The 18,753-nt window shown below is 39.7% G+C and overlaps 1 protein-coding gene across 6 annotated transcripts in view; it reads right to left on the bottom strand.

Moving 5' to 3' along the window:
- Window positions 1–4,051: 4,051 nt before the first annotated feature.
- Window positions 4,052–18,753, bottom strand: part of DCTD (dCMP deaminase) — a 60,470-nt gene continuing 45,768 nt past the window's right edge. For all 6 annotated transcript variants that reach the window (XM_053975847.1, XM_053975853.1, XM_053975852.1 and 3 more), the window contains 4 exons: window positions 18,341–18,476; window positions 8,967–9,083; window positions 7,310–7,406; window positions 4,052–5,393 (listed from right to left, as the gene is read on the bottom strand). In XM_053975847.1, coding sequence (XP_053831822.1) covers window positions 5,315–5,393; window positions 7,310–7,406; window positions 8,967–9,083; window positions 18,341–18,476 — 429 coding nt within the window. In that variant the 3' untranslated portion in view covers window positions 4,052–5,314. The remainder of the gene's footprint in view (window positions 5,394–7,309; window positions 7,407–8,966; window positions 9,084–18,340; window positions 18,477–18,753) is intronic.

The following is an 18,753-nucleotide window of genomic DNA, read 5'->3' on the forward strand; positions in this document are numbered from 1 at the left end:
TTGAACAGTGGAGGAAAGAAAACCCTCTCACAAGAAGATATGCCACACAAAAGACTTCTGCACGAGTCAGCAAGCAGCAACAGCAGAATTACACAGCCAGCTAAAGAATGTACCCAGGTCTCTGGCAAACCAAGACACAACTTATGCCTCTGAAGCAGTGATTTGAATATATTTCCTTTCCTTTGGTGCGGGGAGCCTTCCTGAATATTTGCATGGCAGAATTGACGTACGCATTAGCTTCAAAGAATAAAGGAGTGGGGAGGTACAGAACTGAGTAAGAAATCCCAGGAAACCATTAGCAATTTCTTCTTTATTATGTATATTTTGCTGCTGGAGCACATTATGCTCATTCTCTTCAGGGCAGGGTTTTTTAAGAGCACAGTATATAATGTCAACAACTAAAAATCCAGCACATCGAGTTTGATTTTCTGTATTTTGCCTCATATTTAGCAGGGAGAGTGCCCTGGCAGAGGCAAGATTTTCCAGCACAAATCTTGAAGCATACAAGACAGAAGTAGTAGTTTCCCATTCCAACCCCTACACTTTAATTCCTCCCAAAAAGAAAAAAAAAAAAAAAACAACCAAACAGGTAGACGCACAAAACAAACGATGGTAATTCATGTACCCTGTCACACATATCTATCTCCGTTTTAGGTGTTGCCCCTCTGCTGCTCAGTTTAGAGCAGGATGGTGCCCTTCTCGTTCCTTATTCAGAGTGACAGGCAGCAGCCCTCCCACCACAATCATCTGGTGGTGCCTTCCAGGCATGGAGCTGCCCAAGGCACCTTTCTCCTGGGATACTTCCTCAGCAGGGAAGGGGTTCAAAGCTCAGCCGCATCAGTGTCTTTGAAGCATTCAGACGACATAAATCCACTGCTCCTGAAGATGAGCAATGTCAGGAAGCAAGCTGCTGCGATTAAGCTCTTACTCCAGCAGGGAAAAAAAAAAAAAAAAAAATCAAATGCTGCAATCTTCCATAGCTTGATTAACCACATGCTTCATTAAAGCTTTCACTGCTGTTTAACTGAGCTGTAAATGCCAGGAAGGCAGTGGCTTTTTTGAAAGAGACAGAGACAGTTCATGAATTTTTAAATTTTTTCCCCTCTTTCCCACCCTGCCACCCCCCCACTTTCCTTCTAACCAAAGAAAGTAAACAGGTGCATTAAGTGTAAAAGGAAGGGAATATGGATTTAAAAGTTTCATGTAGGGTTTCTTAGACAGCCAGCTCTGTCCATGCTTTTGCACTGTGCCTTACAGTAGCTCCCAAGGCTAAAACCATGTAGCAGATGCAGACTAAGCATTTCAAACAAGTTTTACCCCTCTGTTCTCAAATCAGAGAGAGTTTTACATTAGCTAAACCTGGATTTTAAAGGGAAGGGAAATAAATCTGCTAAAAGAAGCTATAGTGGTACAAACTCTTTAAGCCAACACCACTGGAGGGAGAAAGAGTTGTACCTCAGTTTCAGCCCTCTATTATATAAATCCTTTTCTTACCTGCAACTGAGAAGAAACAGCTGCAAATAAATGGCCTTTCAGCTGTGGTCACTTCTGTACTTCATTCTTAAGTGCTCCCAGTGCAGCAGCAACCTAAACCAACCCTGTTGGATTACTAGAGCACTGCTGCCTGCTCCTTTATGAGTCTCATGCTGCTCCACAGCCGTTTCCTGGCTCCCTAAAGCCCACCTGCTCCCCACAGCCCCAGCTGCAGCTCATAAACTTATCCCAGGCACCAGGTGAGAATGAGCCCCAGCCTCCTGCAATTGCTGCTTCAGGGCATCAGGTGAAGCCTCTGTGCTAGCCCCACCTCATTCATTTGCATGAAGACTCCTATGACCCACCTTCAGAGAAAAAAAACAAGGGTGACAAGCCAGAATTTTAATTCATTTTGCTTGTTGTCAACAGCTTAAAATCCCTGCAAGAGTCATTTTGGTATCAGATGAACTACTGCAGCTTCTGCAGTTATGTACACGGAGCTTTCAGGCTGAGCTACTGCCAGTGTTATCACAGGCCATTTGAGAAATCAGAGCAACTGTACTGGTCACAGCACAGTTTTTGTAATCTTTGTAAAAATATTCCTAATATACAAAGCAATAAACTGCAGTCAGTGATCAAAGCTCCAAAGATGCAGATTGTGCTTGTACTCAGTATGCCAGGCTGTGAAACCACCCTTTCTTAAATGAAATTTATGTAAATAAGACTGCCAGTTCCTTGGGTTTTCTGACAAGGGAATGGTCCAATATTTATAAGGAAAATCTAGAAGCTGGCAGGATTTCGATTTAACAGTTAATGCATTACATTGAACTGGATAGGATCTCAGCATTTTATTGAATGTGACTTCTTCCAGTTAATGGTACCAAGGTAACTACCAAAGTGCTCCCCAGAGTCTCCTTTCAGGTTGCTGCACCAAGTTTTCAAGCAATCTAGGGATTGCTAGGCCTACTGAGGCCTGAGCCTGCAGTCAGCTCCCCTTCCCAGCATCCCAGCAGGCTGGGGGGTGGCTGCTGTGGGAGTGGTGCTGGCAGCCACAGAAGGACCTGTGCACTTTCACGTGGGTGAACCATCAGGCTCAAAGGGCCAACAGTTCCAAGTCCAGCTGGAGTAGTGGCTTGGAGGAATGAGCTGATGGAAACTTGATGAAGTCCTGCAGCAGGAACAGAACAACTCCCAGCTGGCTGAGTGCCCAGTGGATGGAAGGCAGCTTGAAAGGACAGGATCCACCTGGATCCCTGCATCCACTGAGTGGATCCTGTTGCAGTGTCTCTGTCACAGAAGAGCAGAATCAGTGAGCATCAAGAATTGGAATGGCTGACCACAAAGGCCGCGGAATCTCTGTTCTTGTAGACGCCCACCTGGACAAGGCCTGAGCAACTGGATCTAACCTGTAAGTCAATGGTGCTTTCAGCAAGAGGTAAGAATAAATACACTCTAGAAATCCTTCCACTCCAAATGGTTGTATTCGTCTCAAACTTGAGCTTCAGCAGCAGAAGTACATTTTATTTTATTTAGCCGTTTTCTTTGTTTCCTCTACCAAGTGCTCTTTATTTGGAAGTCACAGCACTATTTCCTGAACCATTAAAACAAAACCAAAAAAAACAGAGAAGTGTACAGAGTTCTGGACATGCACAAAGTAAGGATCAAAACTTCTTTAAGATTTTCTCTAAAACATTACCCTCAAACTAAGCACACAGTGTCTCAAGAGTTGTATGTGTGCTTTTTCCCTCTACATAAAGTTGCCCTGGAAATTAGAGTCCACTTACTGGCCTGAGTCAACTGACCATTATTCTGATATCTTGTACATGCACTTCTATTAGATCAAAACCTGATCAGAACTCTAAAATCCTATCCTTTTCTCCAGTACTGCTTTTTTGTTACATAACCAGGGAAGTCCTGGAGGAAAAAAAAAAGTTTATAAAAGAAAAAGTACTTCCCTAAAAACATCTGGACATTGGTTAAAAAAACTTTCAAGTTTTTATGCATGTTATATATTCACAGTATCCAAGGCCTAACATGAAACACTACAGTAACTCGAATCACAATGCATATACATTTTAAATCTGAACTTAGATTAGCAATTATATATTAAGAAAATAGCAATTTTGCAGCAAAACCCAAAAATTCTGCTTCTTCTTTCCCCTCTGTCCTATTGCCAGATATGTATAAGGCAAAATGCTTTTACTTACTAATTCAGACCAAAGAAAAAGATGTGCATAAACTGGCTTAGTGACCTTTTATTAACGTCATTTTTCAGGTTTCATGCTCCCCCCCCCCCCCGCCCCCCACATATGTGTAAAATTCTTCTTCTGGCACTAGGCCACAGACCAATTTTGACGTGGAAAACATCTGTAGGAAAAAGAAACTCAGAAATTATCTTATAAATGGACACATAATACATTACAGTGATCCCTTTAGTAGTCAAATGGTTCATGAACATTATATTTTATGTAATATCACAAATGCACAAAATATGCTTTCCATATGATTGCAAAAACAGCAGTGCTCTGGAGCCAAGTGCATGACTTAATATTATAATAATGAGTCTACTTCAGTGTAGTGGATTTTAATAAGACTTTAATAATACTGGTATGAAGCCAAATTACATAATGTCCCAAAATATGAAACAAAGCTTTTGTAGAGAAAATAAAAGCTCATTGAAGTATAACCACATTAAAAAAAAAAAAAAAAAAAAAAAACGAAATAAAACCAAAACCAACAAAACAAACAACCACCAATGTTATCTAAACAAAGCCATTAGGCATACTTAATTTTTAAAAATCAAATTAGAGAAAATGAACTCAAATCTATTCCCAGATCTCAAGATAAAATTAAAAAGGATATTATTTTAGGCAACATTTATGAAAATGGAGGTACTATGTCAGCACTGGGAAACAAGCTAACACCATAATTACATCTTTTGGCAAAGATATGGATATGGGTTGAATATCTCCAATTTCTCTCAAAGGACAAAAATGATTCACTTACTTTACAGGTGGAGTTTAAGACTGAGCTATGTTGGATTATCTAGGAACAGCTTAGACCAATAAATTTATTTTCTTTTACATATGAAAACAAACTCAGAGTAAAAGTCCCAGAGGTAAAGCACCAAATTATTTACTCCCTCAAGCCCCCTCAATTGTGGAGTCTTGAGGAAAATGAGGATTTGAAATCACCTGTAAAGCTCACTCAGGCATGGACAATTCTCAGAACAGCTTCCTCTCTCAACCCTCCCCAAGTATGGCAATGTCAGATAGCAGTTAAAAGAAAAATCAGCATTTCATTTGTTGGGTAACAAGCAGAATGGCACACATTCCTAAAGCTGTAAAACCTTTAAAATATATTAGTGTTATGCTAGTTGGAAGATTAGAATTTGCACGGATAACATTTTTTGTTCTTTATTGGGGTTAACTGTGAAGACCCACATATCCAACAGAGAGATCAACATCTATTAGCATATTCCACCGTACCACTGGTTACAAGTAGTGCTGTTAAACTGAGGCTAAATCTATGCTGACAGCCCATCAGAGCATGTGGTGATGAATACAGGAAGAATCAGAACAGTTTTCTTTACTTACATTGTTTCATCTATGTGTCTCCACTTTTTAAGCAGTTTTGATAAAGGCATAAAAATTTTTCAAGTAGATTTAGATTCCACATGACAAGATGAAGTGAACAGGACATTTTATGCCTTGGATTTCTTATAAGTCTACTTTAGCTACAGAAGCCATTAAAAAGTTGCAAGTAACTTTAAGATGAAAGGCATTAGCAGCTTTTTAGAAAAGGATAATCACACTCTTCTAAAGACTTAATGAGACATAATTCACAGAAGCTTTTGACTTGGTCTGCTGTTAATTGAATCAAAGTCGATGATGATCTTGTTACACTTCGGCTTGAATTCCCTAAAAAAAAGAAAAATACAGATATTAGTGAGTAGTTAAAACAGTTTGCTTGCTTTAGTTCTAGCTAAATTTTTGAAGGAATAAAAAAATCCCAAAAAACACATCCTTGGATTCTTGTAGTTTTCTTCTCTATGGGAGCCAATTATAGTGCACCACACTGAGAGAATCCTGGACAAGAAAGACTAAGACAAAGAGACACATGGGGTGAGTTACCCTCTGCATTCTTCAGCTATTGGAATTTATAAATTACCCAGGAGTCAAAGGACTTTTACCAACTTAGCTGCAGGTGGTGGCATAATGTTATCAGGTCTGTGATTTTTGTTCATATATATTAATATTTCAAATATTTTTAATATATATTTAAAGATCTAGGTACAGATATAGGTATACAGAAAAAATATTTAAATCTTCTGTATATGTATGCATATAAAAAAGATATTTGGAATATATTTTGATAATATTGATATTTTGATCAAGTTTTTCCTGCCGAGTTTTAGAAAAACACTTTCAAGCTTTGTGTCAGCATAATAGAATATTTTTTGTGGAAGGCGAATAGATCACATTATGCCATACTGGGTAAAACCCAAACTAGTTAAGAGGGAATAATTTAAAAATTGTAACTTTAGAACTCTAAAATTAATACTGCCGCAAAATGTTTCCTTTTATTATCATTACAGCATCTGCTACAGCAATTAGCAAGGAAGGTATACAGGGACTGAGCATATATTTTCCAGTCTACCAGTAAACAAAAGATTATGCAAATAGTGTGGATTTAGTGCCTAATTAAGCTCTGCAGTTCAGTTCAAGAGATTCATTAAGTACCACCTACATCCTCAGCAATCGATAGGAGGATAAGTAACAGTCAACGCAGGAAAGCACATGCTGCTGACCACAGAAACTCTGAATGCTTTGTTCTGAATAGCAACCTGAAATGCAAGAAACATTTCTCACTTTGGAGAAGTTACAAGATTTGACTTGCAAGAGAATGATTTATGCTTCTTAGTCAAATAGTCTTAGTAGACAGGAAATACACTGAAGGACTAAAATTGAATTTCAAGTACTGCTGTGTTTTTCCATGGATGTTTCTTAGCCCAGTAGGTATCTTTCATCCTAAAATTTTATCTGTCAGAATTGTTATGTTTGCAAATTTTTCAAAGTCTTTATATTAATACTGTAAAACTTTTTAGAATTGCAAAGCCTCCCTGACTACATAATTAGCCTCACCCACAGCATGCTACTCCCATCAAACTCGCTGTTGAACAGATTGGCTTTAGGTATCTCTGTCAGTGTCTTTAAAAACCCCACTCTTGAAACATTTTTCACGTTATCATTACTCTAAGGCAAAGATTCCAAGTTTCACCCTTTTCTCACCTAAAAGCTGACCAAAGAAGATGAACAGCTGTAAGTTCCAAGAATTAATTATGGGCGGCTTGTTTGACACTTTTCCAAATTGACAGGAACAAAAAGATACTGAAGTTTCAACTAGGATGGAGTAATCCACAAAAACAACAACAAAAAATCAGTTGGTTGTTTCAGTCCAATGCATATGATCACAGGATAATTCAGGTTACACGTGACTTCAGATTATTTAGCCCTACCTCCTGCCCAAAGCAGGGTCAAAGAAGATTCTCCTGAGGACAATGTAATAAATAATCACCCCCTTGGCGATTTCACTTGCATTCCAGGAACAAAACGAGTCATGGACCATTTTCTCATACAAACGTTTCAAAATTGAACTCTAACCATTCACAAGACAAAAGAATGGTGCAACAGTCCTTCTAAAGAGCAAGCCAACTACAAACACTGCAGAGAAACAAAATGCTACATGACTGAAAGAAGAAAAACATTTGCCCTAAAGTTGGCATCTTTCACATCCCCCTTTTTTCCATTCTAGAGTAAAAAGTTAATTCTCTCACCTATATATAATACCTGCCAAATCAAACATCCGCCGTGCAGCTGTCATTTCTGTAGTGTCATGATACTTGTCGGACATGAAAATAACTTCCTTTATGCCTAAAGAAGTCACATAGAAAAAATGTTAGAATTACACTGAAAAAAATAGTAATGTCTGGTGCACAAAATTAGAAGAGGCAGCATTCATCCACATGCTCTACAACTCCGTGGTACACCTCTACTCACAAATGTATGCTGTGTAAAATTGCTGAAAGATCTTTGCCTAAATCACTTAGGAAGGGGAGAAATATAAAGGCTTCAAAAGAGAATTCACAAGCGTTTCATAGCTGATCAACATCTTCCTGTGTTTGCCAGACAGCATGAATATCAATACATTGCAATTTAGTGCTGATCTAAGTGCATAAGGAAAAGGATGAGTGACTACATTGAGAACAAGCAGCCAATCTACCTTGAAGACCATTTGATTTTGAGTCTGTAAGTAGGAGAACTGTATGAAGCACAAATGCAGAATACCATCATGTTTCCCTCTTCACCTGTGGCAGCATCTCTCTGGCCACAGAGAGCAACAGGCACAGCTTTCCCAGGCATTGTCCTGGGCAAGGCTGTGAGAAGATCAGAGAAAAGAATGATAAACAATTCATATCTTCACTTGCTGCACCTGTTGTTGTGAACATAAGGAATGTGTTACGGAGATTTGTTTACCAAAGAGTGATTTCTTAATTGGCCAGTGGTGATGGTGTTTAATTGAAAGACCAGTTAGGTAGAACTACTGGACTGTCTGTAAGAGCGATGGGTTTCTTAATGAGTATAGTATAATAAAGCCATGGACCAGCCTTCTGGAATCATGGAGTCAATGCTAATTATTACCTGGCTGGGGACGCGTGCTACGACACTCACCTCTCTTGATTTCAAACCATACTGAACCAAAATATAGAAGCGTTCTGTTTGCTGCTTTCTTCCTATATTCCTGTGGCCATTAGTGCTGAGAGACACTCTCCAGAACAGCAAGCCATGCTGGGACTGCATGACTTTACTCAGTGAGCAAAATACATGCTACTTTAAGCAGAGATTTTTACAGAACTGAAGCCTGCTGCAGATACTGCCTAATCTCAAAAAAGGAGACACATTTAGGCCAGCACACTTGCTGCAGTGGCACAGATTTATAATAATTGTAATGAAAGACATAATTAAAGTAGGATCATAGAAATCTTATGACATTTATGAGCAAAGATATTTTAAAATCTTCAAATATCTACTATGCATCACATTCAAATTAAAATTTTGTGTATATACTCCCAACAGACCTTTTCTCATGCAGAAGTTTATTTCTTCTGCCCTACTCTATTCAATGTGCCAGAGCACAGTAAAATTGACAGTAATTATATGCAAAGCCCGTGTTGTTCTTTGGCAGATCCTGGTCTAAGAAGTTACAAACCTAAATTAGAAGCACGTTTAGAATCACAGTAGATGCAATTAGCACTGGAAAAATTTGGCACCATTCAGATGCAAAAAACCCCTACAAGTAGCATCCTATGAGGTTGACAGTGTAATTAATTTAGATCTAACATCAGCAATTTAACATCAAATACATCTATTAGAAGATGCCAATGAGCAGGCAGCACTGCAACCCTGAAAAAGTAAGCTGGCACTACTGCTTACCTGCCTGGATGATGAGCTTTGCACATTCATTACATGGAAATAAGGCAACATACATGCTGCAGCCTTTCACATCAGCTGAGTTTTTGTTCATGATGGCATTCAATTCGGCATGGCACACTGATTAAACAAGGGAAGAAACAATTCATAATACTGATCATTAAAATAAATTAGTCAAACTAAAATTAAAGTGTTACACTATAACTGCTTGCATTATTTTCAAAGGCAAATAGCTTGCACAGCTTATCATAAAGGGAAGAGAAAGAAAGAAAAGCAGAAATACCAAGATCAATGAAGGTCAATTGTTCTGACCAGGCTGCTGATTAGTAATGATATCATTAAGTGCATTAGCACTGCCATTTGCTAACACCTATTGGAGGCAACAAAGCCGTAGGCTGTGGGCCAAGCCATTGCAACCACCCTTAGTGAAGCAATATCTCACAGCTTCACAACTCTCTGGAGTCTCTAACTGCCAGTATAAAACAGCTCATTTATGTGTTTACATGCACAGATAGGAACAGTCTTATGGTTGTAGGAGCGCGCTGTGCACTCTTAAAGGCGGCAGAATCGCCAAGTAAAACCGAGCAGCTCTGTCCTCTGAGCCTCAGAATGGCTCAGCACTGCTGCAGGATTCTCCCATCCCCAGAATACACAAGACACACTTGGCCATAAAAACATCCAACTTCAATATTGGAGTGACTTTACTGCTCATTAAAAGGTGCCAGACTTCGTAAGCATGAAAACAAAGTCCTGTATTTCTGCATGGATTTGGGATAGGCCAGGTAGCAAGGGACCATCCTGCCTTACTCCACCATAACACAATAGCTCTTTCAGGACAGACAGCACCAGTGTTTATAATGTACACATGAGCAGATTATCTAATGTGTTACCAACACAGCTGAGAAGAACACAGTTTCTGTGTTGTCCACAATCAAGCTCTGAAAGAAACATCAGGATCTCTGTGAGAACTTCCTGTTTACTCCTAGGAATACCAGCAAGTTGCATAATTTATATACCTACCTACTGAGAAACTGCCTGCTGCCCTGACTTCTTAAACAGATGCTCAAGTGTGGTGTGAGTTTGAGATCATTTAGAGACCTGCATGTGCAGACAACTTTAAGAGGTTTTCCACTGCTTGTTCTGAAGAAAGGATTTTTTAAAAAGTAGTTTTCTTCTCCCTTATGCCCATGTGAAAATTAAAACAGACCAAGTTTCACAACTTCATAGCAAACTTGGTGCTATACGCTGACCTCTGTGTGAATGATCTCACCACACAAATAACTGACTGCAGTACCTTCGGCACGCAGGAATCATTGCTGAATGGAAATGTTTTCCATATGCGCTAAATGTCTACATGGAATTTTCTATACAACAGCTAATGCACTACAAATTTACAGCCTAACTTACAGCACACAAACTTTCCCATGCAAGCAAGTCACAAAGGACCAAACACTTGCAAAAGAAAGCTCAGTATTGGCTTCTACCATACCCATGTTATGCTGTCCACATACCTTCTCATAATGAATAAAGCCAGAAACCAACACAAAAAATAGGAAATTGAAAAAGAAAAAAAACAACCAAGAGCCATCACATTAAGGCTTCTTTCATTATTTTTACTGTTTCCACTGCAACTGTTATTGGGTCACAGTGTATTTCTAATATATGCCGTTAAGTGTATGAGAGATGCAGTTATATGAACCTATACATTTAGAAAATCCAGAAAATATGTTGAACTCCAAGTACATTACTAAGTTGCACCAATCTTATAAAGCCTTTACAATAAACAGTCAGAGAATTATTTTTCTGGGTCTATGGAGGATTGAGTAAAAGAGTGACATAATTTCAACAACTGAAACTAGGGGTTATGTCAACAGGACAGAAACTTTTAAGTTTCTTTGAACATTATATTTGTGTTCTAGGCAGCAGTTTAAAATATGGAAGGCATCCAGAAAGAAGGATATTTTCAAAGGCTCCTAAAACTAAAAAAGAAACAAAATTAATGCCTTTAGTAAATATTTTTCCTTCACTAAAACTCAGAAATCTTCAGCTGTAAAACAAGACAAGTTTCATTATTAGTATTGCAACAAGTTTCCTTCCTGCTCTAATGAGAGAAAAAGGTTCTTTTGGCATACAAACTTTCAACAACAAACCTCTTCCCAAGCAAAAACAAGATCAGGCCAAGAATAACTTACAGAAGATAATCAGCTGGAGCAAGGGAAAACCACAAATTTTGCCTCCTGACCATCTTCACACAATCTGAAGTTAAGAAAAATTACAACTATCCCATGCGGACAGAAGACGTAGAGACGGCAATAAGAAACAGACAAATTATTCCAAGACAAGATGTACTTAAGTCTACAACAAACCCAGCAAGTTTTCATTTCAAATAGAAAATGAGGTACATTTTTCATGTGCCTAACCAAGTATTTCTTACTGAACTTATTGCAGAAACTAGTACAGGACCAGAACCTTGCACTGATTCCAGAAGTCATAATTTTCCAGCCAGTATTACTTTTTTAGTCTACCGGGCCATTAAATACCAAACCATTTTGCCTCAGTTGCTGTGATTTGAAAGTATATTCTGGGGAACTATCATTACACATCTTTGTTTTATACATCTCCCTAGGTATGTGCTACTTATAAAGGGTTATTATGCTAGATGGCTCTTAAGAAGGTGCTGGCATCAGAAAAGTATTTTTAGGCTTTGTCCCATCACTCTTAATTCCCTCTTACTCATATTCACCTCTCTCTGACAAATACACATTGACCAGGTAAGATAGGTCTATTACCCCCAGATTTTTCTTATAGACCACCCCAGCTTTTTTTAGAGACAGAAAACAAATCCAGATGTCCAAAATCCCTCTTGTTAATGACTAACTAGTTTAGATTTGGGGTGTTATGAAGTTTTCTAAGCTGTTAAGAGCTCCTGCTAATAGTTACAAATTGTTCTCTCTGAGATAGTAAGAAGCTAACTTAAAATAACCTTTCGCAGGTGCACAGTATTCAGAACTCTGAAAACTGTATCTTTAAGCAATTCTTAGTAAAACTAAGAATTTTTACAATACCCTATGAGGGGCTCAAGAGCTTTGGTTTTTAAGAAAAGAATATTCACATGTAGCCAACATAATATCAAGTCCACAACACTGGTTTCCATTCTGGATAAGTAGCTTGAAAAGTATTCTCAAAAGGCTTCATTAGCTGAAGAAATAACCATGCAACGAGAAGTTAAGTGTGTGCTGTGACATTCCCACCACCTGCTACTAGGTTCATGAGAGGGGGGGAAAAAAAGGAAAAAAGCCAATAAATGACTGCTGTTGTGGTTTGGTTTTATTTAGTCAGTTCTTTTATTAATATTAGTTAGGTTTGTTCCTTGTACTACCCCATCTTTCCCCTCACAGTGGTTTGCTCCAAGTTGTTTACCCACCACTCAGAGCTACAGTCACCTGTCAATCTTCTCACCTCTCCCTGTTTTCTCCTTATTTGGTCCCTCAGTCAGGGTTTGTTCACTCCCTGTCGGTTGCCAATCCTGTAACCACCCCCAGCTTCTTCAAGAAAGTTCTGTATCAATCACCCCACCTTAGCCTTTCTATTTGTCCCCGGACTTTGTGCCCACCTCTGTTATGTTGCCATTGGTTGTTATAGTCGATGTCATCCCTCTCTCATTTGTCCCCATTGGGCAAAAGAGGTTTCCACCCCTGTCCGCCCACCCCCTATTTAATCTGCTGCCATCTTTTGTTTCACTGGCATTTGTCACTGCACCCACCCCGAGAGCACCTTTATTCCTGCCCCGCCTGGGGGAATAAAGACTCTTTGGGCTCGCAAACAAAGTGTCCTTCTCTCGTCTCTTCATCTCCTCTCAGTGTGTGAAGCTACCGAAGCTGCGTTACCCACGCCGCAGCACTCAGCACTACCAGCGTGGCAGACGCCATCCCCTGGAGTGCCCGCACACACGTGGTGGCCACCCGGCCTCACACTGGTAATGGTAATTTTTCAGGATTGAACACTTAACATGAGCATGTTCCCAGTGGGTTGCAGAGTCAGAAGTACTCTTCCCACATTCTAAATGTGTTCTGACTAGCAAATTCATGAGAACCACAAGACTAGTCCAGGTGTTTAATACAGTTTAAAGGCTTACATACTTGATGAAGAGCAGGTTAGGGACCATAACTTTAAAGACCTTTCAAAGAAGCAGAGGAAGGGCTATGGAGAATGACTTTTTAGTGCTATTAATTACTAATTGAGCCAGACTAAGAAATTTGTTATCCTTTACTTGCTGGAACTCTGACACTGAACACAGCAAGAATCCCAGAAGGTATTAAAACATTAAGGAATGCAGTCTGGAGTGACAACCATTGGGGGCAGTGGTTGATGGGTCTGGAATTTGTAGAATGACATCTATTTTTTTCAACCTTTTTGAAAGCATAGGGAGGGTTGCTGTTCACTTCATTAAGGGCAGGCAGGACACTGATGCTGGGCTGGCACTGCCCTAAGCCCTTCCTGCTGTTCTGTCTCTCTCTCTCTCTGTGTGCTGGAGAAGAAGCTGCTGTGGTCAGGGCACAGAGACAAGGATAGCCGCAGCAGATTTGTTGGGAGGCCTAGCCTCTTCAGACTGCAGTAAGAAAAATGGAACCCCAGCCTCACTGATTTCTTCCACAAGAACTGGAAAGTGAAGATGGGAACCACTCAGCCCATTTATGAGCAAGACAAAACTTGCTGAGTCAGACCAGAGATGCGCCTCTCAAAATGTGAGCAGCATTAGCTAACTCACCCTATTTCACAGTTTTTCCCATCCTGCTCCAAGTTGATTCTACTCCTAGCAGAACACAGAAGTGTTTCTTAGCAGGGAAGTAGAACAAGAGGAACTGTTGTTTCTAAATCGCCAAACTTTCTACAGATTTGATGTATGATACCAGAATTGGACAAAAATCCATGCAGGATGAGAGTGGCTGTAAGTAGAGACCATCTCCTATAGATCCCCTTCCCAGCTGAAACCTCATCTTTGCACTGCCAGTTGGAGAGAGAGCATCACACTTCTTCAGAGTGCCTTATCAAACTTTGTGCTGTCAAAATAACAGCTTCTACAAAGCTAACATTTGCCTGAATATTGTTGAGTGTTCGTTTCTATGAAAAATTGACAAAAAGCTCATAATCCTAACACAAGGAAATGTTGATAACAGTTTGTTTCATTTTACACAGCAGGTACTGTTCAATTAGAGTATACTTTTTGCCACAGCACATATTTTATCATATTTGAACCTGTATAAATATTTGTAAGCATACTTACTGAATATTTTCTGTATTGCTCAGAGGTTTCTAAATTTGCCAGTCATTTTAATTTAAAGCCCTTAATTAGAGACTGGTTGTCAAATGGATGTTCTTAGATTACAGTAGAGACAGAGGGCATAACAGGAGCACAGCAACTAGACTTAGTGGGAAGATTTGCGTTAATAGGACAAAAATGTAGTATTTTAAATGATTGGTGAGAGGAAACCGAACATCAACAAATCCTCAGATTCATCTAACAGAAACAGAGGGCACATTTTTGACTCTGAAAGACAGAATTTTGCCTAATTACTAAGAAGCTTCTGCACATAGTACTGAACACAATGCTTCGGGAAGAGCTTTTAATAACATCTTAGTAAAACTGGCCTTCCATTTCTCTCATGTGCACAGACACATCCCTGCTGCTGTTACTGACTGGCAGCCTGGAGCCAGTCCCAACATAACAACGACATCTTGATTTTGTGCTGCAAAAAATGGCACTCTGCAAAACACTCTGTGCTTTCTGATATAACAAGGCTATACTGTTCAAACATACACCACAAGTAGAAGGAAGAGCCTCTATCCACTTCAAGAGTCTCATAAGGAATGCACAGTACCAAAACACGTGATCCATGTCACTGTTCCTGTGATATCCAAATGTCTTGCAAATGTTTGCATCTTCTAAGCAAAGGTGAACACTAGCTACCACATTTTGATGCCTTCTCGCAGTAGCAGCGCAGGTTACATCTGGATTTCTTAATCAAGCACAACACTGCCCCTAACAGTGAACTGAGCAGAATCCACGCTTGAGGGTGTGAGATAAATACATACAGTATATTGCAGTAGACATAGGTAACCAAGACAGTGGTGAATTTCAAACCAACAAGTTTCAAGATTCACCAAAATTCAAGAGTGACAGGACTTGTTTAACCTCACAATAGAAATTCAGAAGGCAACTGTTCAGTAAGTGCACAGGGAAGGAGGAAGGGTTAACCACAGTGAATAAGAAAAACTAGAGGAGCATTGCTAGTACATGCAAGAACCTAAAAACCAACCACAGACAAATTTAGAGTGGAAATAGGAAGGATTTTTAGCCATGAAACAGTAAATCTGATCAGAGCTGTAGGATCAATGCATCCATCAGTTCTTCTGGAGCTCAATAAATTTGTTATAGGATCACCTATAACAAATTATAGGTGACATACACCCTTCTGCAAAGATCGCCTCTGGGTCCAATCCCCTACTATGTCTGTGCTGCTAAACACAGACAGGGCCAGGGACTGACCCCTGGCCCTGAGGCCAACTAGCACAGACTGGCTTGTGCTCATCTTAGGGCTCTCTCATCAACACACTGCCCTCAGGCCTCAGTTTCCTCAAGCTCCAGAGTCCCGTGACACCACACAGTTATTTTGTATGTCTCAGTTCAAAGTGCATAAAGAAGTGAGAAGACTTTTATGCAGCCCACCAGAGAGGGATTTTCAGAGCATGAAACAGAGTATGTGTTGCATATCTGCCAGTACGCCTGAGGGAAGGAGGAGGGTTAAGCACACCATCTCAGCAGGCTTTGCATTGTAAGCCTATACCTGATGACTTTGCAGTCTTTTTTCCACTGGAAGAGCAATACTGAAGCTTTGTTCTGGAGAAAGCTAGTAAGAGTGGTGCAAAACACAGGAATTGAGCTAAGTGTTTATGGCCAACCCACAAGAGTACCCAGGACCAGGTGGTCAGCACTCAGATCCAACCCCAGACCTTTTCTGTAGCACTGCAGATGCATGAAGTAGCTCCAGAAGACATCTTCCAACTTAGCGTGGTGGTACATGCACAATTACCATCAGCCTCATCTAATAAGCTACATTGCAGTGATGAAAGTGCCATCATTCCCGTGGTTAGCGAATGGAGCACATAGTAAGATTGTACTGTCTCTGAACAAGTCAGTCAGGAAAATGCAAGTGTAAGAAGTTCAATTTACACAAATGCTGAGATGATTAGTAAAAGGAGAAAGGAAAAATGACAGTTTAATGAGATTTTAGCAGCAATTCTATGTGTGTCTGCATCTACCAGAATTTTTTAAGCAGAAGATTTTTTTTTGTATATACTTGTCTAGTCTGTCAACTGTGCTATCAAGATTAATAAGAAATTGCTAGAGTTTAAATGATCTTTGAATTACAAAATAGGTTGTTTATTCATCACAGCAGACACTCTGTGTTACAAAGTTGTGATTTTTTTAATGAGGTGAAGACTAAGATAATGGGGGAAGGGCAGTAGTTAGACCAACTCCTGGAAATAAATTCGGCACTCCGAGCTGTTACTAGTTCACTCATTTTTTAACATAACATGCTCCACATCTTCTGCAGTCAGAGTTAACAAAAAGAAAAAAAATCCCACATCATCTTGTACAAAGAATCCTGGCAGTACTTTTAGTTTAAACTGGTCAGCTTAGATTTGAGTGCGTGGAACATGCTCCAATGCCAGAGACCACCCACACTGATTTTAGCTCAGAACTGAGACCTTACAGCAGCATAAAAATTCAATCAAAATCAATATTGTGTTTTCAGTGCTTTATATTTAATCAATGGGCTAACACTTGTTTCCTCACCATATAAATAAAGAGCAGTCATGTTAAGTTGTACCATTATGGTCACAGCACTATATATAAAACCAGTGGTTCAGAGCAGATTTCAAATGTGGCAGGAGCAGACTTCAAATTTGGCCCTATATTGGGAATACACCTGTTACAAAAAATAATATGAAATGGTCTCGAGCTTAAGAGTTACCATTAGAGATTTTATAATAAATTGGTGAAGTGAACAAGGACAAAGTACTGGGGTTTTAAGAAGTCAAAAATATCAAACTGATGAATTATGTGCTGAGCCACTGCATGTCATCTTTCACTTCAATGCTATAGAAAACCAGAAAATGGTTTTTAGAAAGAGTGAGCTCAGGCTATGTCAAAACTAATGCAAGTTTAATTTCTCTATCACACCAATTGTTAAACTTACTAGTAAGAAACAGAAATAGTAGGCAGAGATAAATACTGGAAAAGAGTTAGTATTCCTCTGCAAAAGGTGAACTCTTGTGCTGACTTTCCCTGACCCACACAGGGAGAAGGAAAATTTCCCAAGGCTCTGGTTCTCTCTTTTGTGTTTCTCCGCCCTGCCATTCCTGAGCTCAAGACAGGCTGAGATGCAGCATAGGATGAAGAAGCTCCTGGTTTTTCTGTGCCTGTGGCTTCTGCTGCATTGGTGTCACACACAGAGGTGCAGCAGGAGCTGGAGTGGGTACAGAAACACGAAGGGGGACTTAAGGAAACATGGGGACTGTTAGGTCTCTTACCAGTTCTAACCAAGGTCTCTTACCCACATTGCAGGTCACAAGGCAGCCCAGTCTCCTTGGCTCCTGCAAACCACACCTGATCCAGAAGAGTCAGCCCTGCTGATAGGACCACCAAATTTCATGGAGGGCCCTTTAAATAGCACTTACAGAAGGCCAAATTATGCCTACTGCAAAGACAAAGGCAAGATCCAAAGCAGCATTCAACCACATTTACCATGAAACCATCCTTGCTCTTCATTCCTTTTGTCCATTTAGTAAGTGGGAATCAAATCAGAGGCTGAAATAAACAATGAAAGTCACCTCACCCATAGAAGGGTAGACCCACGGCACATGGACTTAAAGTCAAATATTCAGCTTCTTCATAGTATATACAACCTATGCCATCAACACCTGAAATGGAAATTTCCCACAACTACTGGAGTTCATAATTTTAATACCTGTATTTTAGACCCCATTACTTGTTTTGCATATACACACACTGTAATTTCTGTGGAGACAAACACACAGAAGCAGCAATTATCTGCATGCACTGCAACTGTGTGCTAATGAGCTGCTTCCTATTTACAGGCTTTCACTACCCAATCCAAAAAGGCTAATATTTATGAACCTATTTCACCAGGAAGTCAGTCCTTCAAATAGACTGTGATTTTTATCCTGGTGTACCACATATGGGCACATTAATGACATCAAGTGAGTGGAAGAAAAACTGATCGATACTTTACCAGCTGAACTTTCACAGATAGACATCACAAGTCTAACCTGTCAACCATAAGAAGTCTTACCATAAGGATATTTTGTGTCTAGTCTATCTGCTCCTGTTCTTGTCCAGGGTAGTACATCATCGCTGCAACCATTAGGCATCCCATTGTAGCCAATTCCAACAATCTTGTTTTCTGAATTTACAATGCAGGCACCAACCTAAATAAAATCAGATTTATATAGTACCAACAGCATGCAAAACAATGTTTCAACAGTGAATATGAGACATGAATAGTCAGTCCTATGATTTTCATTTAAGAGATACAAGTTTCATTTAATATATTAAGTCACACCATCTAGTGAGCAGGGCTACAATTGTACCTAACTGGTGGGGCTTTGAAATAAGTCCAGGCAGATGTAACTCTGCTAACCCTTTGGTCATGCTGCTCCCATTCCAGCCTGCCAGCACTGTTCCTTGTCTGCTTATGAAACAACC

This window comes from Vidua macroura, chromosome 4 (assembly GCF_024509145.1).
Source record: "Vidua macroura isolate BioBank_ID:100142 chromosome 4, ASM2450914v1, whole genome shotgun sequence".
Classification (NCBI taxonomy): Eukaryota; Metazoa; Chordata; class Aves; order Passeriformes; family Viduidae; genus Vidua; species Vidua macroura.